The sequence below is a fragment of the Neopelma chrysocephalum genome, unplaced genomic scaffold, assembly GCF_003984885.1.
Source record: "Neopelma chrysocephalum unplaced genomic scaffold, ASM398488v2 Primary Assembly neopelma1_122, whole genome shotgun sequence".
NCBI classification, from domain to species: domain Eukaryota; kingdom Metazoa; phylum Chordata; class Aves; order Passeriformes; family Pipridae; genus Neopelma; species Neopelma chrysocephalum.
In genome coordinates, this window is record NW_020897784.1 from 334,831 (window position 1) to 352,030 (window position 17,200).

The 17,200-nt window shown below is 46.4% G+C and overlaps 1 protein-coding gene across 3 annotated transcripts in view; it reads right to left on the reverse strand.

The window, feature by feature from the left end:
• KCTD20 (potassium channel tetramerization domain containing 20) overlaps window positions 1-15,927 on the reverse strand; it is a 28,755-nt gene extending 12,828 nt beyond the window's left edge. The window contains exon 1 of one of the 3 annotated variants that reach the window (XM_027697707.1): window positions 4,332-4,431. In XM_027697707.1, the coding sequence (XP_027553508.1) occupies window positions 4,332-4,342 (11 nt within the window). In that variant the 5' untranslated portion in view covers window positions 4,343-4,431. Of the gene's footprint in view, window positions 1-4,331; window positions 4,432-9,554; window positions 9,579-15,910 lie in introns of those variants that run through there. The other 2 variants (XM_027697709.1, XM_027697708.1) reach the window with 2 other exon arrangements.
• Window positions 15,928-17,200: the final 1,273 nt, after the last annotated feature.

The following is a 17,200-nucleotide window of genomic DNA, read 5'->3' on the forward strand; positions in this document are numbered from 1 at the left end:
CAGGTAAGGAGCAGTTTGTGTTCTCAAATCCTGGAGGATCAGGTAAGGAGCAGTTTGTGTTCTCAAATCAGGAGGATCAGTCCACAGAGAAGCTGGAAGACTCAGCTGGATTTTGGGAGCTGGGCACTCAGGAGTATCAAAAGCTCAAGTCACATGCAGCACTAAAGATCAAAGAGCTCCATAACAGGCTGAGATTTTATTTTTTTAAAGGAAATCAGTATCAGAGTCAAAAATCAAAATTCCCATCTGGCTCTGGCCATTGGTTTTACCTTAACTTGGGATATGTGGGTCCCTCCTCCCTCCAGAACACGCCAACACCAAAAATGAACTGTGCAACTGCACAAACATCTGTCTCCAAACCATGTGCTGGTGGTCCTGGTGAAATAATCTTTCTTTGAACTTGCCTAGAGCCTTGTCTTTTCTTGAGAGAAAAATATGAAAGTCATATTTAAATTATTTTTAATCACCAAGTGGAAACAGTTTTATTTAGCAATGAACCTTTGGCACAAACAATTCATGCTACAAATGCTTTGCAGAGATGAAGAGGGTGATCCTTGTTCTGTGCAATTCTTAAGAAGGAAGCGTTCTGCAATGTTGAGAGGCTGGGAAGATCTTCAGCACGTTATCCTTCCTCACCCTAACGAATCTGAGGCACATCCAAAGCCATTCCCAAGGTTTACAGTTCTCACTCAGCTGCTGGAAGGAGCTGAATGGTTTAAGTTGCACAGATCATCATAAACAAGGTGATGTGTGCCACAAAAAGGAATTGAATAATAGCAACACATCCAGCACAGAAAACCCATTAAGATGCAGCACTTCATTAAACAAAAGGTAACAAAAGCATCAGTACAAACCTGCTGGTTTCTACTTTTATTAATTATATAAATATAATATTTTGTTATATTGATAAGGATATACTCCTTATCCCTGTGATTTTTTTTAAAGAACCACTACAGAGTATTTTAGGTATCAAGAACTTCACAGAAACTTCAAAGGAAAACAATGCAAAGCTGAGCTGTCCAAACCCATTGAATTACAGCCCTGGCTGTAACATCTGACAGCTTTTGCACAGCTTCACTGTCATCTGGCATGGCAGGAGAGAGGTTGTAAGAGAGTAAAAATAGTAGAAATGAGTAATTTACTTTACCATTTGGTTTGTAAATGGCAAGGAAGGACAAGCAGTGAGTGAATCAGGGGGTGAGCAACCCTCCCCCTCTTCCTAAACCACAGCTAACCACCAGGACTGAAATAAAACTCCAAACAACTACTTTTTAAGGTGACAACACTACTTTAAGTCCACAAAAACATTCCCATGTACAATTATTGTCAGAAATATGAGCCAGCAGGAAACACGAGTACGCAGGGTGTGCCTGACCTAATTCTACAGTCAACTCCTCCAGAACAAGATGGATTTCTAATAGAACTGCATGTTTTTCCACAATGGTCAAAGCCTGGCTTTAATGTCTGTCCTGGTTTAACCCCAGATGGCAGCTAAGCCCCACACGTGCTCCTGTTCCCTGGTGGGATGGGGAGAGAACTGAAACAGAAGCTCGTGAGTTGACATAAAGACATTTTAATAGGTAAAGAGAAGAGAAGGTTGTGTGGAGACCTCACAGCCCCTTCCAGGATCTGAAAGGGCTACAAGGAAGGTGGAGAGAGACTCTTAGTCAGGAAATGGGCTGACAGGACAAGGGGGAATGGCTTCCCACTGCCAGAGGGCAGATAGATATCTGGGAGAAATTCTTCCCTGTGAGGGGAATTCTTCCCTGAGGCACAGGTTGCCCAGAGCAGCTGTGGCTGCCCCATCCCTGGAAGTGTCCAAGGCCAGGTTGGATGGGGCTTGGAGCAACCTGGGACAGTGGAAGATGTCCCTGGCCATGGCAGAGGGGTGGAATGAGATGACTTCTGGGAATCTATGACTCTATAAAAACCGTGCATGCAAGTAAAGCAAAGCAAGGAATTCATTCCCCACTTCCCATGGGCAGGCAGGTGTTCAGCCATCCTAAGGAAAGCAGAGCTCTGTTACACCTAACGGGGACTTGGGAAGACAAACATCATCACTGCCAACATCCCCCCCTTCCTTCTTCTTCCCCCACACCTCTATATTCCAAGCATGATTCCATATGATGTGGAATATCCACCCCTCGGCTCAGCTGTCCTGGCTGTGTCCCCCCAACTCCTCACTGGTGGGGTGGGGAGCAGAGCAGACCTTGGCCCTGTGTGATTCCTGCTCAGGAATAACTAAAACATCCTTGTGTTATCAGCCCCCTTTTCCAGCATAAATCCCAACCACAGTCACCTACTAGTTACTAGGAAGAAAATTAACTCTGTATCAGCCAAAACCAGCACAAATTTCTTAAAAGACATCCTTGGAACATGCCAAAAATTTCTCTGAACATAAAAGCAGAGAAACAAACTCCCAATGATTGATTTCCTACTCTGTAAAGGGAAAGCCCCTTTAGGCACTGCAAGGGGCTCTGAAGTCTCCCTGGAGCCTTCTCTGCTCCAGGCTGAACATTCCCAGCTCTCCCAGCCTGGCTCCACAGGTGTCCCACAAGGAGGGAAGTTGGAGTCTCCAGGTGGAGCCCGAGGCACTGCCCTGTGCACCGGAACCAAACGAGATGCCCAGGGCAAGGTGAGACTTGGCAGGTCTGAGGCTGCCACTCCCTGGCACCTGTGGATACACCTGGACCACTGGAGAAAAACATGGAAGTGCATTCACACAGACTGCAACAGAGAGAAAAACATCTACCTGGAGCCTTATCATGCTCTTCACATACCTATTAATGATCCTCATTTCATTTTCCAAACATGAACACAACCAGGCAATAAAAGCTGATTTATAGGTTGAACCAGCACAGGCACAGGCCAAAAAGCTTTTCCCTTGTTATGAAATAACTCTATCAATATACAGAGGATTCATTTTCCATCTGGCTCCAAATGATAGATGGAAAAGAATGTCCAGCAGGACTGATGCAATGCAGGGCAGCCCAAAAACTTTGGCAAGAGACAGCAAGGAAGCTGATGAAATGCTGGATTGTTCCTCCCATTCTGTGCATAGAGCTGCACTGTTAGCAAAGTTTACTGACTTACTCCTTTACTTGAGGCTTAACAAAAATCCACTGTTTCAACCAATGCAATTCAAAACTACAGCTGGCACTCTGCTTTTAATGGTTTAACACTTCACTTGCACACCTTAGGTTAAGACCCAAAGCTCACCAGGTCCTTCTGTCACCACCAGTGCTCTGTTCAAGGAGCCACATCAGTGCCCCACACTCAGAGCATCACTTTTTTTAATCACTAAAATTAACACATGTAGAAAAATCATTGAGATTTATTAACTTGATGTAACCTATTACAGACTTGTCCAAAATAGGAGAGTCCTCATGGCAGCCTCAAGATGGATGGAGTTGTCCCACCACAGCAATGTCCCACCACCAGGAGGGTCAGAAGGGAACAAAATTCCCACCAAGGCAACAGGTTAATGCTTTTCTATTTCCCTCCCTGTGAGGCTCAAGGTATTTGTGTTAAAGAGCCACAATCAAGCAAACTATACAGATTATTTCCACTCTTCACACTACTGGAATAAAGGCAAAAAAATTATATATTTGATCCTCATAAAGAGCTTTTTACCACTGTGGCAGTGGCAGCTTTGCTAGTGCTGTCTGATTGAATTCAGCAATTTAAATAAAGCTGGCTTCCTTGGCAAAAGGATGGAATGTGCAGATCTGATGAGGGTAAAAGGGAAAAACTCTGGCTAAAGATGAGCTGTTGCAAGTATAAGCAGGTTATTTTTATCTAGAGACAGGAAAAACAAATGTTCCTCTGCTAAAATGGAGAATACTGAGCTAAATAAAGTTTTAAGGCAGGTGACACCTTTGAGTTACACTTTCCCTTCATCTGTGTTAGATTAAGCTACAAATACTTATGTAAAAACCTGCAACAAGAGAAAGAGCAGCAGAAAACAGAGTTTTGCTGTGTTCTCTGTTCTACCACTCTCTGCAAAAGTACTTATAATGCTTTCAGAAAAACCCACGTGTTCCAGCAGAGCATAAAAGCAAGAGCTGCCTTATTCCTTTGGATTTTAAAATGCTGGTTTCTTTCTCAAGTTTTGCTCTTGGGCAGCTAAATTGAACTCGGTTTCAAATTCACACATTCTTAATTGTCAGCTGTAGAAAAAAAAGCATAAGGAGAATTTCTGAGGGAATTCTAAAGGGAATCTGATCCACCTGCAGCCATCAGAACTTCTGAGAGAACTAATTCCCCCCTTTTCCTGGAGTAACTCTGGAGCAAACCCCGTGCCCAGCACCCCCTCCCAGCTCCTCACTTACTGCCGGCTCATCCGTCCTCAGTGCCTCCAGCACCTGGATCCCAAAATCCTTCTGGATCCCAGGGAAGCACTAAGGCACAGCAAGGCTCAGTTTAATCTCTTAGAGCAGCGCTGGTCACTCCCCCAAAGCCCAGCGGCTGATTCATGTAAATATTTCAGTTTAAAAGTCCTCACACACCCCCCGCAGCTGATTCATGGAACGTTTGAATGTAACGATCTGTGCAGGAACAAACAGTTTGATTTTAAGTCTTCTCTTTCGAGCAAAAGTCCCCCCAAATTCTTTCTCTCTCCTCACATTCCTGGTTCAGCCTGTTTTTGCAGGAATTGTGCAGTAGAAAAGGTCCAGTTTTGTTAAACCCTTTGGTTAAACACCCTCCTGCCACATATCCCTTGTGCAGGTAGAGAGGAATTAACTACCAGATTTTTTGGATGTGTACACAACCACATCCATGTGGATTCCCAAGTCCAGAAGACCTTGGACCTGGGCTCAAATCAATTTACAGTAAATGAGGATAAAATCAGTTATTTTGATACATCAGTGCATTGCCAATGAGCCTTTCCCTCAGTGTTCAGGTGCCTTCACACAGCAGGGCAGAGATGTCACATTTTTATGTCACCTGGAAATGTTCCCCTCTCTCAGCTCAAATATGGAATCAATCTATTCTGTTTTTCTCACTGCCTTCCCCTAAGACAGAGTTGGATTTCCCAGAGACTGCTCCAAACACAATTTCACAGAATAACAGAGTTAAATACATCACATACCACCAATAATATAGAATTTTTAAGCCCAAAGAAGCAGGAAACTCTTTTTATCCTGACCAGTGCCAGTGACAAAACATGTCCTGACAAGTCTTGAAGTGTGAATGAAAGATGCCTTAAGAGGGATCTTACTTAAAAACAAGCCAATCAATCTAACATAAAAAAATCCAAGTTGTCTCTAATTTACTGACTTTTGCATTTCAAGCACTTGTTAATACCTTTGGTTTGGGGGCAAGATTTTATTCCTTTAATGCCCAATTATCTTGTCTGTTTAGATTCAGGTGCAACAAAGCACCTGTGGCCTGGTAAAGAAGTTGGGAAAATGTAAAGAGCAACAGCCTCTAATCAAGGTCTGTTGTCCCACAGCAGGGGAGGCAGGTGGCCATCAACAGGACTACAAAAAAAAGCTTTTATAATAATATACATTTATATATTATATAAAATATATTTATATAATTTATATCATTTTTATAGCTATAATTTATAGATTAGCTTTTATAATTACCCTCTTTGCTTTTAGCAGGGCAACTGTCCAATGTGGATCCCTTGAGATGAGCATAGGATATTTTGAGCTGCACAAGTTTTAATCTGAGTGGATTATCTCAGAGCAGAATATCAGCAGAGAGAATAATGAGCCTAAAACAAAACTCTTTCCTCGTTTATGGAGCTTTTAGTTTCCTACAAAAAGTTATCTGGTGTGTCACCCATAAAAAAAAAGCCCCTACTTGCTTTGACTCTTATTTTAGAAGGGCTGTGAGCAGCTCCAAACTCCACCTTCCTCCTCTGGAAGGGATCCCAACAAGTAACTGCTCCCTCATTCCCAGCTCATGCCCTACAACTCCAACTGCCATTGATTTTTAACCAATGACACAGCAGCAGTTTGGAAAACTAACAATAGATGGCACAGTTTTGAAAGTTTGAATGCAGTTACAGGAGCTGTTTACCAAAGGGATTTCAAAATCATAATAATAATAAAAACCGAAACAAAACGGGGGAGGCTGCAATGGAATGCAATTTAATTTGAAATATTGCAGAGTTGAGAAAGAGATTCACGACTCAAGGCCCAGTGTGGAAGGGCAGAACCAGGCTTGGCAAAACTCAGGTGTTGTCACCCAGCACAGGAGATCTTTCCCAAACTTTGGGATGAGACAGGACCCCTGCCAGGGGGATTATGTGGCATCCCCAGGAGGCACTGCCATATCTCACCACAACAGTCACTGGAAGGCAGCTCAGATAAAGCCACAGCTGAATTTTCCTGCTGAAGGGCCCAGATGCTCCTCAGGAGCAGAGGCACAAAGGGAAGATGATCAGTGTCATCCTTAAAAACAACAGAGTTCCCTGAATCAAACACAACTGTTTAATTCTCACTAAGATACCGATAATACCAAAAAGCAAAACAAACATAAGGCTCCTCATAGAGCGGAGCCACATTAGTAACTACAAGCAACACAGAGTAATCCAAACCCAACATAAACACAGGATTTTTTTTTTAGCACAGTTACAGCTCTTCAGAAAACACATCTTGATTTATTTTTAGGGAGGCAAAAGCAGGGGCTAAAATTTCAGTCAGGTGAGGCCAACCATCAGCACTCCCAGTTTATGTCAGCAGAGAACCTGATCCCTTATTTTCAAGAACTGAAAAGCAGTTCATGACTTCAACAAAAGTTCACGGTGGGACATTGGCAAAACACCTCTTGATTTGTTTACGCGTCTGGATAAATATTTTACATGTCAAGCATAGTTCTAACGCTTTCTAAGAATATTCCGTTACATTCTTTCTCCTGTGACTAATAATTCTTACACAAAAATATTTGGCCAGTGCAGTGGTACAGCAAAATTAGCCAGGAACTGGAGCCATATTTTGTGGGAGTTTAAAAAAAGGGAAAATACCACTAAAAAAAAAAATACACAAAACTGAAAAAAGCAGAGAGGATGCCTGTTTCAACACACATAATGAAGTGTTGGTGCAGAGGAAAGGTGCTCATTTGGGCATTGAATAAGGTCACTCTTGAAAAAGGAAAGTTCTAAAATTGAAGAGTATTCCAGAGCAGTCCACTCCATTTTGTTTTTAATCTGACAAGCAAGAACCCATCAATATTCTTGCCAAAACTGCAGCTGGTTTCATGTTTATATCCAAGCCAACATGCAAAAGAAAGGCCAGGACTTTAAAAAATGAATTTATTTCAAAGAAATGGTCTTCAGAGGCTGTCCTTGGGAGGAATATTCAACTCTGCTGAATAACCCCAGTTATTGCAGTTTATGCATGATTTTAATAAATCCTTAACAAGATAAATTTTAGTGCAGAGCCTGCTAATTAAAGGGTCTGTTCATGTCCAAAGCAGCTCTCTAAGCCAAGAATTTCAACTCGGTCCTGATCAGACATGACCAAAACAGTGACATTTTAGACCTTTTAACATGGACAACATGAAATGAGTTGGCTTTTGTCAGTCTGACTGAGGATACAAGAAATCAGCTCTTGGTGGTAAAGCTGGACTGCCCCTCACAAGAGCAGAAATCCCAACAGGCTCAACACCAGCAGGTGAATGTTTCCTCCAGCCCTGTGGTAGGATGAGGGGCTGGAATGTTCCCTGTCAGGGCTCCCTGCTCTGGGGAGGAGTAAAAGCCTTTAAATCTCACAGCTGGTTCATAGGAGGTTTTGTTTTGCTATTTTTACTTCAGCTGTGACAGCCTAATTAAAGACACTGCTGAGTGTCTGCAGCACACAGGGTGAGAGGCTGGAGAACACTCTATTTTCTGCTTTAATAATAGTTTCATCTTTCAGAAATGCAATAATTCCACTCTACAAGTGGTGAAGTGGCATTTCCTGTAGCTGCTCATACCACCTTTAAAATGCTCTTGGAATGACTTAACAGCACAAAGTGAAGACAGACAGAGATGCCCCAGCTATGGACATTAACCAATTTTCTGAAAACAACTGAGAGTTTCAAAACCAGCTTTTAAAAGGAGAGGCCCGTGATCTTGGCAAAGAACATTTTGTAATAGGGACATTTGGCAGACAAAACACCATTTAAATATAGCACAGCCTTAATGCACTAAGCTCTCCACAGGTTTATAATTATCAATAAACAGAACCCCAGTTTCCCCCTTGCTCAGGCAACACAAGGTAACAGAAATCATTAGACTGGTTTCACTTCAGTGTTTCGTGCAGCACATTCCCAGAGGACCATCTCTAACCCAGCTGTTCATCACTCCTCAGCACAACCCCATGTGAAAGCAGCTCCTCAGATCAAATACATTCCTTTAAGTCTTCCTGAGATCCACATCATTCCCCCTGGGAGGGCACTTCCCTCCCCAGGATGGTGGGATGGGAGCAGTGACAGAGATGGGGCAGGGACAGGCACATTCCAGCTCTGTTACAGGATGGGAAACAGGGGGGAGAAAGCTGGGAATGGGAGAGCTCCTCTCCCACATGCCCAAGAAATGTGTGTGATCAATATTTCTCCCCATTAGTGCAGCACCAGATCAATGGTTTCCATCAGCTTCAAAAGGGAGGTTTGAAGTTGCTCTGTGGCACAGCTGGACCCAGAGATCAGCAGTATTTGGGGTCCCAAAGGACTCAAATATTACCTAATTTACACACCATTAGATGGGAACTCGTAGAAACTGGATATGAGCAAAACCTTGAGGTTTTGAGGTGCTTTATATTGAACTGAATCATTTCCCAAACACACCTGATTTGCCCATCACTGAATAATCTTATTTTTTATACTTGCAACTTGGCCTGTCTGAATGGAAAAGAATGAGGTAGATTCTATAGAAAAGAGCCAGATTGTGCTTATATATATTAGAGAAACTCCATGGATTTCAGAAATCAAAATGTAACAGCAAATTAGAAACTGAAATTCTAATCATCTGTATTTCTTTTCTATTCCTTAGTTGGTCTCCTGATTAAAGTTACCAGAAACAAAGCAAACTTTTTAAAAATTTCCAAAGACTCCTTTCCCAATATAGGCAGTAAGGTCTTTTTTCCAAAAATCCTATCAGTATAAAGGCCTTTGCTGCATAAATGTCCATCTCCTGAGCCTGTATCAGTCCCTGACACCCAACCAAGGGCTTCTCAAAAACCATCAGACTACAGGGAAGTCTGCAAGTGCCTGCTGGAACATTTCTGTCAATGGATTGGGGAACTCATTCATAACTCCCAACTGCCCCAGCAGATAACATTCCAGGCAGACTGGAAGCTTTTCTGGGGGTAGAGATAATGTAACACCACAGTTTTTAATCCACCCACCCAGAGGAAGAAGAAATGAGCTCACTTTCATGGAGGTTAAAGCTCCATTATTCTGTTTTTCTCCACTGCTTGTTCCAGTCATGTTGAACTAGCAGATGCTATGGGAGCACATGAACTGAGGGACTTGGAAAATCCACCCAGCTCATTTCCAGTCTGACCAGGAACTCTGCTGCTGCTGTGAAGTTTCTCCCTTCCTGCCTTTTCCCTACTCACCTCCTTTGTGCACCTCTCACTCCAGTTTCTCCAAGTTACCAGCACAACCTGAGTGAGAACTGCAGCCATTTAGCTATAAAACAGATACACTTGGAGAAAAATAGCATCACTGATTATTAAATTGAAAAAAATCACTCACATTGGGGCAGGTGCTTAATCCAGGCAGTTTACAGGACACCCAATGGGATCATGTGGACTCAGAGATTCACTCCAGCAAACGGGATTAGCTGCTGTCCCAGCACAGGGAGTCACAGCACTGGGCTCCAGGAGATTCAGCTGTGCTTTCTAGACCAGGAATTACATTTATTAAAAAACATTTTTATCAAACACGGCCTTGCTATTTACACCTGCCCCATCTGTTTTTCAAAGCTACGTAGCCACAACTTTGCCTACCAGACACGTGGCAGCAGCAATCAATAACTGTAACACATCATCTCACTGCTATCAATCACAAGGGTCAGCTCTGCTGGTTTTATGGCTGCCACGCTCTGCTTCCTTCTGAAAATTCCCTGATTGCAGGGACTAAACTACAACACCCCATCACAAGTGAGGGACGTAGCACTGTTTTATGAGAGCTGGTTGGTAACTGATTTCAGTTCCTGTAATACTCACTGTTGCTACTGAAAGCATGACTAATAAAGGCTAATCTATATTATTTGTCCACAAATTGCAGAGGCAAACCTGCCACGCAGAGCTGCGCTCTCATTTCTCTATATTCATTCCACTTCCATCATCCCTTTTTTTATTGCTTCTTTTGGCTATTTCAGTATTGAATCTCAGGCAGATTTTTATTCTCACAGTCAATAGCTGAGTAATTCTGCAGCCACTCTGACAGTGGGATAAATACAACCCGTTCCAATTTATAGTTCACAAGGGTATTGCTATATTTGTGTGTTCAGGAGCAAAACCGATGCAATGACTGAACATTCCCGCTCCCAGGAGCAATCCATGGATTAGAACCATTTTTAATAGCTGCACATAACACATTTGAGGTTGTTCTGAGGGCAAGAGGGAAAAAACAATCCCAAATTGCAGATGAAATTACTGAATGTTGAGCTTCAGTGACTACAGCCCACTTCAATGCTGCTCCCAAGACTAACAGCCATTGATTTTCCTTCTCAATTTCAGGCCTGTGTTGCCCTTCAAAAGTCCTTAGTCCTTTTGTGTGGAGCCAAAACCCACCCAGGCCAACCTAAAGTCTCTGCCAGGTCAGAGGACACACTGTGACTGCAAATTAGAACAAGACACAGGAGGGGAAAGGTCCATGAAAGCTGATGGAATGAGACACAGGGAAGGCAGCTCCCAGGACTTCATTTACTTACAGCAACTGTCATTATTTCCCTGTAACAGACTCCCACAACACATTCCCTTCCAGCTGCCTGGCTTACAAATCCCAGGATCTCTCTGCTGTCAAGGCTCAGAACAGGGAGGCTGTTCAGTAAAGAATTCCCATGGCAAAGCCATCCAAAAGCCAGGGACCCAAAATTGTACTAACCTTGGTAAAAGATAGTCCAAAAGCTCTAGCTGATTGTCATGCTGGAACTGGAGATCCAGTCCAGGGATCAAAAACCTGAAATCAGAGGGGTTTTCATCAACAGTCTGGCCAGGTCTCCCCAAAAACCAGATATGGCAATGACACTGCTTCTACAGAAAAGGTTAATTTTAGCAAATTGGTAATTTCTGGACTCAGCATTAGCTCTGGTTATGCTACTTATGACTAAAGTATGGAAAAAAATGCTGGTGGCTCCTCATCCTTTTACATTCCCTCACAGAAAGGTGTTTATTGTGCTGCTTGTCTGGATGTGGGTTAAATTAGCCAGTAATGAACTGATCCTCTAGATAAACTCACTTCTTATTAAGCAATTCATTTAAAAATCAGGAGATCCTTTAGACAGCTCAAGTGGCTTTTATCAGCAGGCACCAACTCAGCATTTTTCTTGTAAAGAAAGAGCTCATTATCCACACACTCCCCTGCATCCCAAAACAGAATGCAGCAGTTCCAGAGTCTGTCCAAGTTGAAGCTTTAGGGAGACTCAATTTGTATTTATTAAACTTTCTAGAAGGAGGAAGAGTCTCTGACAGTGGCTTTGGTAAGAACAGGTAACGAAGTGAGAGTGCACAGGGACGTGCAGTTTCAGGGAGCCCTGCAAGGCTCCTTTCACAAGTTATTTGGTTGCTGGGTTGGCCTCTTTTGCAGTGACTTTCCTAACAGGACTCTGCAACTCTGATGCAATTATTAATCCAGTCCCACTGCTTGACCAATGTCCCTTTATGATCCCAGCTTTTGGCAAAAGGGGACAAAGGTGGTGTTAACTACAGCACTGGAGCCTTAGAGCAAATTCATTACAAAGGGTGAAGTGTTGTTTACCTTTCTCTACACCCAAAATTTTCTGCTTGTGGGTTTTCAGGTGTTTAAAGTAGAGTTAATAGCAACATTTTTAAATAATATTACACTCTGCTTCCTTTGACTGTGCTGCCACACTGGGAACTAAACACTTGGCTGCCTGTCACTGGCACAGGGAATGAGTTCAAGATGAGGTTGAGTGACAAACACATCCTGGCATGGCCCCAGTTGGTGCTGAAAGCAGCAACTAATAAAATAAGATGATGATTCTTACTTCTCATGACCTATAGAGACAGACTGAGTCACCACACAAAGAAATGGTACAATATCCTGAACAGAAAACTCCAAGTCAGTGCTTATGAAACCTGCTGGATTCTGAGAAGGAAAGACTGAACGTGCCAAGACATGAAGGTACCTCAAAGACACTGAGGTAAGATCAGATTTATGACTAAATCAGCTCAGGGAAGAGGGTTTCTCAATTCTGATGGTTATAAAATACTTTGGGGAAGGAAAGACAGATGATTGCTGTGCATAGCTCAGGTAAGGCTTCCTCTGGAGCACAGGAAAATAAAGTGTAACTTTGAGTGATTTTGAACATATCCAACAAACCAAGATGGATCTCAGATGATAAATTTCTGTTTGCACAAAGAGGATCAGTGATGAGGCTTCTGGAATGACTGTCTTACCTTCCACTCAAAGAACTGTCTCAAAACCTGTCCAGAAAAAAAGCAACCCCAAGAAACCCCACCAAAAAATAAAATAAAAACCCCAACCACTTTCTCTGCCTGTAGGTCCATGCAATCCACCTCAAAGCTCAAATGGCTTTGCTATAACTTGGTTCTCACCACTGTTGAGAAGAATAGAAATAACCAGTTTGGTCCTTCCAACTACAACTTCTTCCAGGTCAGCAACTGCAGCTTGACTGGGCTCACTGAACTCCACTCATTTATACAGAGTTTAATAGAAAACAGAGAGCTCCCTCAAAATAAAATGATGTGATGAACTCCTACCACAAAGATCACTCCTTTCAAACAGAAAACTCACCCCCTTCAACTCCACCAGCAAAAGGCAGCACTGAAAGAGATCAAAAAGCTTTTTGTGTGCTGTCTTGAAACAATATCAATAACTCAGTACATGCCTATTTCCATGACAGCAGAACTTACTTTAACCTCTTCCTAATTGCTTTAAGATAATCTGAAATAAGTCTAGACACAATCATCTGCACAGGTTTCATTTATTCTACATAAACTGCTGCATTTCAGCTGTAAGATCAGAGCACAGAAGACCCTTTTACGTGGATGTTATTATAGGAAATAAAGACAATTGTGCCAGGATAAACAATTGTTGTACAGGCTGCTTTGCAAAAGGGCATTTTTTTTTAGTGATGTAAGTACTCAGAGGTTATAAACAGCATCAGTCTATTTTGGTAAAAGGTGACTGTCCCTAAATAGAATAGTAATAAAGGCACGTGGCAATCCAGCCTGAAGAATAATAACAACTCTCACAAGCAGCTTTGTCCACAAACTAACCCACAATTTCTGACCCCAGTAATTCACTTGTTTTGATGTTTACATCACAAAAAACACTTCTCTGAACTGAGGTATTTATAGCCCTCAAATCCAGGTGACTGTGAGCAGTGCAGCCTCCCAGCTCCAGAACAGGGTAAACAAGGACACACCTCATCAGGGAAAGCTGAGCCTTCCCACTGATTCCCAGACACAACCTCCTCCCAGTGAACTGTTCAGATTGTGCAGGAAGGACTGGGACTGAGGTGAGGATTGGGACTGAGGTGAGGATAAGGCACATTCAGGGAGAACTTTCTGCCTTAAAGCCATAACTTACTGCTACAACAGGATTTGAGTTTGCAGCAATCCTGGCAAAGTCATTCAAAACACTCTCCCTACAGAGCTTCTCAGCCTCCCAGGTTTATAGAACCTGGGTTTATAGAACCTGGGTTTATAGAACCTTTCCAACCTGGGTTGGAAGCGACATAAAGCTCAGCTCGTTCCACCCCCTGCCATGGGCAGGGACACCTTCCACTAGCCCAGGTTGCTCCAAGCCCTGTCCAACCTGGTCTGGGACACTTCCAGGGATGAGGCAGCCACAGCTTCTCTGGGCAACCTGTGCCAGGGCCTCCCCACCCTCACAGGAAAGGATTTCTCCCTGATATCCCATCTAACCCTGCCCTCTGTAAGTGGGAAGCCATTCCCCTTGTCCTGTCACTCCATGCCCTTTTAAATAGTCTCTCTCCATCTTCCTGTTGGCTTCTTCAGGCTGCAGTCAGTCACCCCAAAGACTTCTCCTCTCCAGGCTGAACAATCCCAGTTCTCCCAGCCTTTCCTCACAGCAGGGCTGCTCCATCCCTCTGATCATCTTGGTGCCTCCTCTGGACCTGCTCCAGCAGCTCCATGTCCTTCCTGTGTTGGGGACCTTGGAGCTGGAGGCAGCTCTGCAGGTGGAGTCTCACCTGAGGGGGCAGAGGGGCAGAATCCCCCCCTCACCTGCTGCCCACACTGTGGGATCAGCCCAGCATATGGGGGGTCTCTCTGGGTGCCAGTGAACATGGAGAGGGCATGTCCAGCATCTCATTCCCACGTCCTTCTCCCCATCTGCAATCAATCCCTTCATTCCCCAGCCTGGATTGATCCCAGGGGTTACCACAACCAATGTGCAGCACCTTGAGCTTGGTCTTATTAAACCTCATACCCAAGACTGTTTGCATTATTATCACCCCTTCTCTGAAAAGCCTCAGGTCACTGAGAAGGCAGCACAGAGAGAGGCAGGATCAGGGATGACACGAGAAAGTGCCTACAAGCAGAAGTGGGCTGAGGTCTCACCTACTCACTCATTTAGGGGAAAACCCCTTAAAACATCTGCTCCTTTCAAAGACCAGTGGGGACAGAAAGGAGGGAGGACAAGGAAGGTAAACTCAAGCCTAAAAACATGGTAAGAATAACATTGCACCAGTCTAGAGCCCCAGAGCAGGCATTGGAGTGCAGTGTGTGACCAAGCACCCCAAGGGGAGGCTGGTTCCATTCTGGGGGTGGTGGGCACAGCAGCAGCCTCAGCACAGGGCACTGGGCACAGTCCTGGCCTCCCACACAGCCCAGGAAACAGGGTGACATGTCAGGGACACAGGGATGCAGCACTAACCCATGGATAACAGCCCCAGCCCCCTGCCAAACAGAGTGTAGGAAACACCCTAAAGACCCCCTTTCCAAGTAAACACAAAAAAGAAAGAGGCACCCCCAGCCCCACAGACACTCCCACTCAGTGCACACACAGAGAGCAGCCCCCAAAGCCTGTCAGGCCCCTCCAAAGCCCACTGACAACAATGAAGCCCCCTGTAAATCCCCCAGATCCCTCCTCCATGTCCCTTGTGACCCCCAGACCCCTTCTCAGCCCCACAGCCCCTTCCAAAGCCCACTCACAACAGTGAAGTCCCCTGTGACCCCCAGACCCCCTCTCAGCCCCTGTGACCCTAGACTCTCCTCCATGTCCCCTGTGACCCCCTAGACAACCCCCTGGCGCCCCAGGCCCCTCTGAAGCCCAGCGACAACAATAAAGCCCCTTGTGACCACCCCAGACAACCCCTCAGCCCCCTCCTCCATGTCCCCTGTGATACCCGCACCCTCCTCGCCCTGCACCCCTCTCCATGTCCCGAGGCCCCACAGCCCCCTCCAAAACCCATTCACAACACTGACGCCCTCACTGACCCCCCCTCGGCTCCGCATCCCCCTCCATGTCCTCTGTGATCCTCAAACCCCCCGACTGTCCCCCTGCGATCCCCAGATTCCCCTCAGCCCCGCACCCTCCTCCATGCCCGCGGGGCAAGGAAGGCCCCCCCTCCCCAACCCCACAGCACACCACAGACGCCCCCGGGCCCATAACCGCCCGCAAAGCACAGAGAGGGCCGTGAAGGCCCCTAAAGGCTCAGAATGAGCCGAGAAGGAGCCTCCCCAAAGCCCCCACAGAGTCCCGGCCCCTCGCCCCCATTCGAGGCCTCACTCACCGCGTCCCCGCCGCGGCCGCTCCCTCAGGCGGGCGGTGGGCGGGGCTCAGCGGCGGGACCCCGCCCACCACCCACGCCGACAGGCGATTGGCCCCGCTACGTGATTGACTTCCCAGACTGGCCAATGGGAAGCGAAGGAGTGGGAAGGGGCGGGGCGTGAGGGGCCAGGGAGCGGAGCCCTCCCAGTGTATCCCAGTGTCCTTCCAGGACATCCCAGTGCCCTCCCAGTCTATCCCAGTATCCTTCCAGGACACTCCAGTGTCCTCCCAACACTTCCCAGTGCTCTCCCAGTACATCCCAGTGTCCTCCCAATACATCCCAGTGTGCTCCCAGTCTATCCCAGTGTCCTCCCTGTACATCCCAGCGCCCCTTTTGTCCCTAAAAAGTGCCTCCCAGTCCTTCCCACTCCCATCCAATCCCCGCCAAGGCTATCCCAGTCCCCTCCCAATGGCTCCCAGCCCCCTCCCAGTGCCCCTTTTGTCCCTCCCAGTCCCACCCAATCCCCTCCCAGTCTATCCCAGTGCCTCCCAATCCATTCCAAGTGCCCTTTTTGTCCCTTCCAGTCCTTGCCATTCTCATCCAATTCCCTCCAATTCTATCCCAGTCTATCCCCAGTGCCCCCCGGTCGCTCCCAGCCCCCCCTTTCTTCCTAGAAGTACCCTTTTTGTCCCTCCCAGCCCCATCCAATCCCGTCCCAGCCCCTCTCCGTCTATCCCAGTGCCTCCCAATCCCTCCCAGTAGACCCCCACGACGTGTGCCTACGCGCCACACCTAAGGTGTGCGAGCGGGCAGGTGCGCACCTTACAGGTGTGCGCCCACCTCCCGCTGCTCGCAGACCCCTCCCCCGGGTCCCCCCGCCCCGCCCGGCGGAGAGAAAGGACGAGCCCTGGTATTCGAGGTGATCCCGGAGTGTCTCGGGATCCCTCCCTCCTCCAGCCGCGCGTCCGCGCTCCAGCGGGATGCAGGGAAATGATCTCCCGGACGGGATCCCCGGGAGAAGAGGGTTCCCCGGTGCTGTCCCGGTGCCGGCACCGGGAGGTGCGGGACCCCCCCCCGCACGGAACGGGATGCCCCGGGCGGAGCGGGATTCCCCTGAACGGATCGGGATGCCCCGGGAGGATCGGGATGCCCCGGGCGGAGCGCGATTCCCCAGGAGGAGCGGGAGGAGATTCGGGTCCACGGCCCCGAGAGGGGCGGAGTGGTGGTGGTGGGGGGGTGAAGGCCACGGCCCCGGGCGCTGCCCCCCGCCGCTCTCCTGCCTCCCGGGGCTCCGGCTCGTTTCGATTTCGT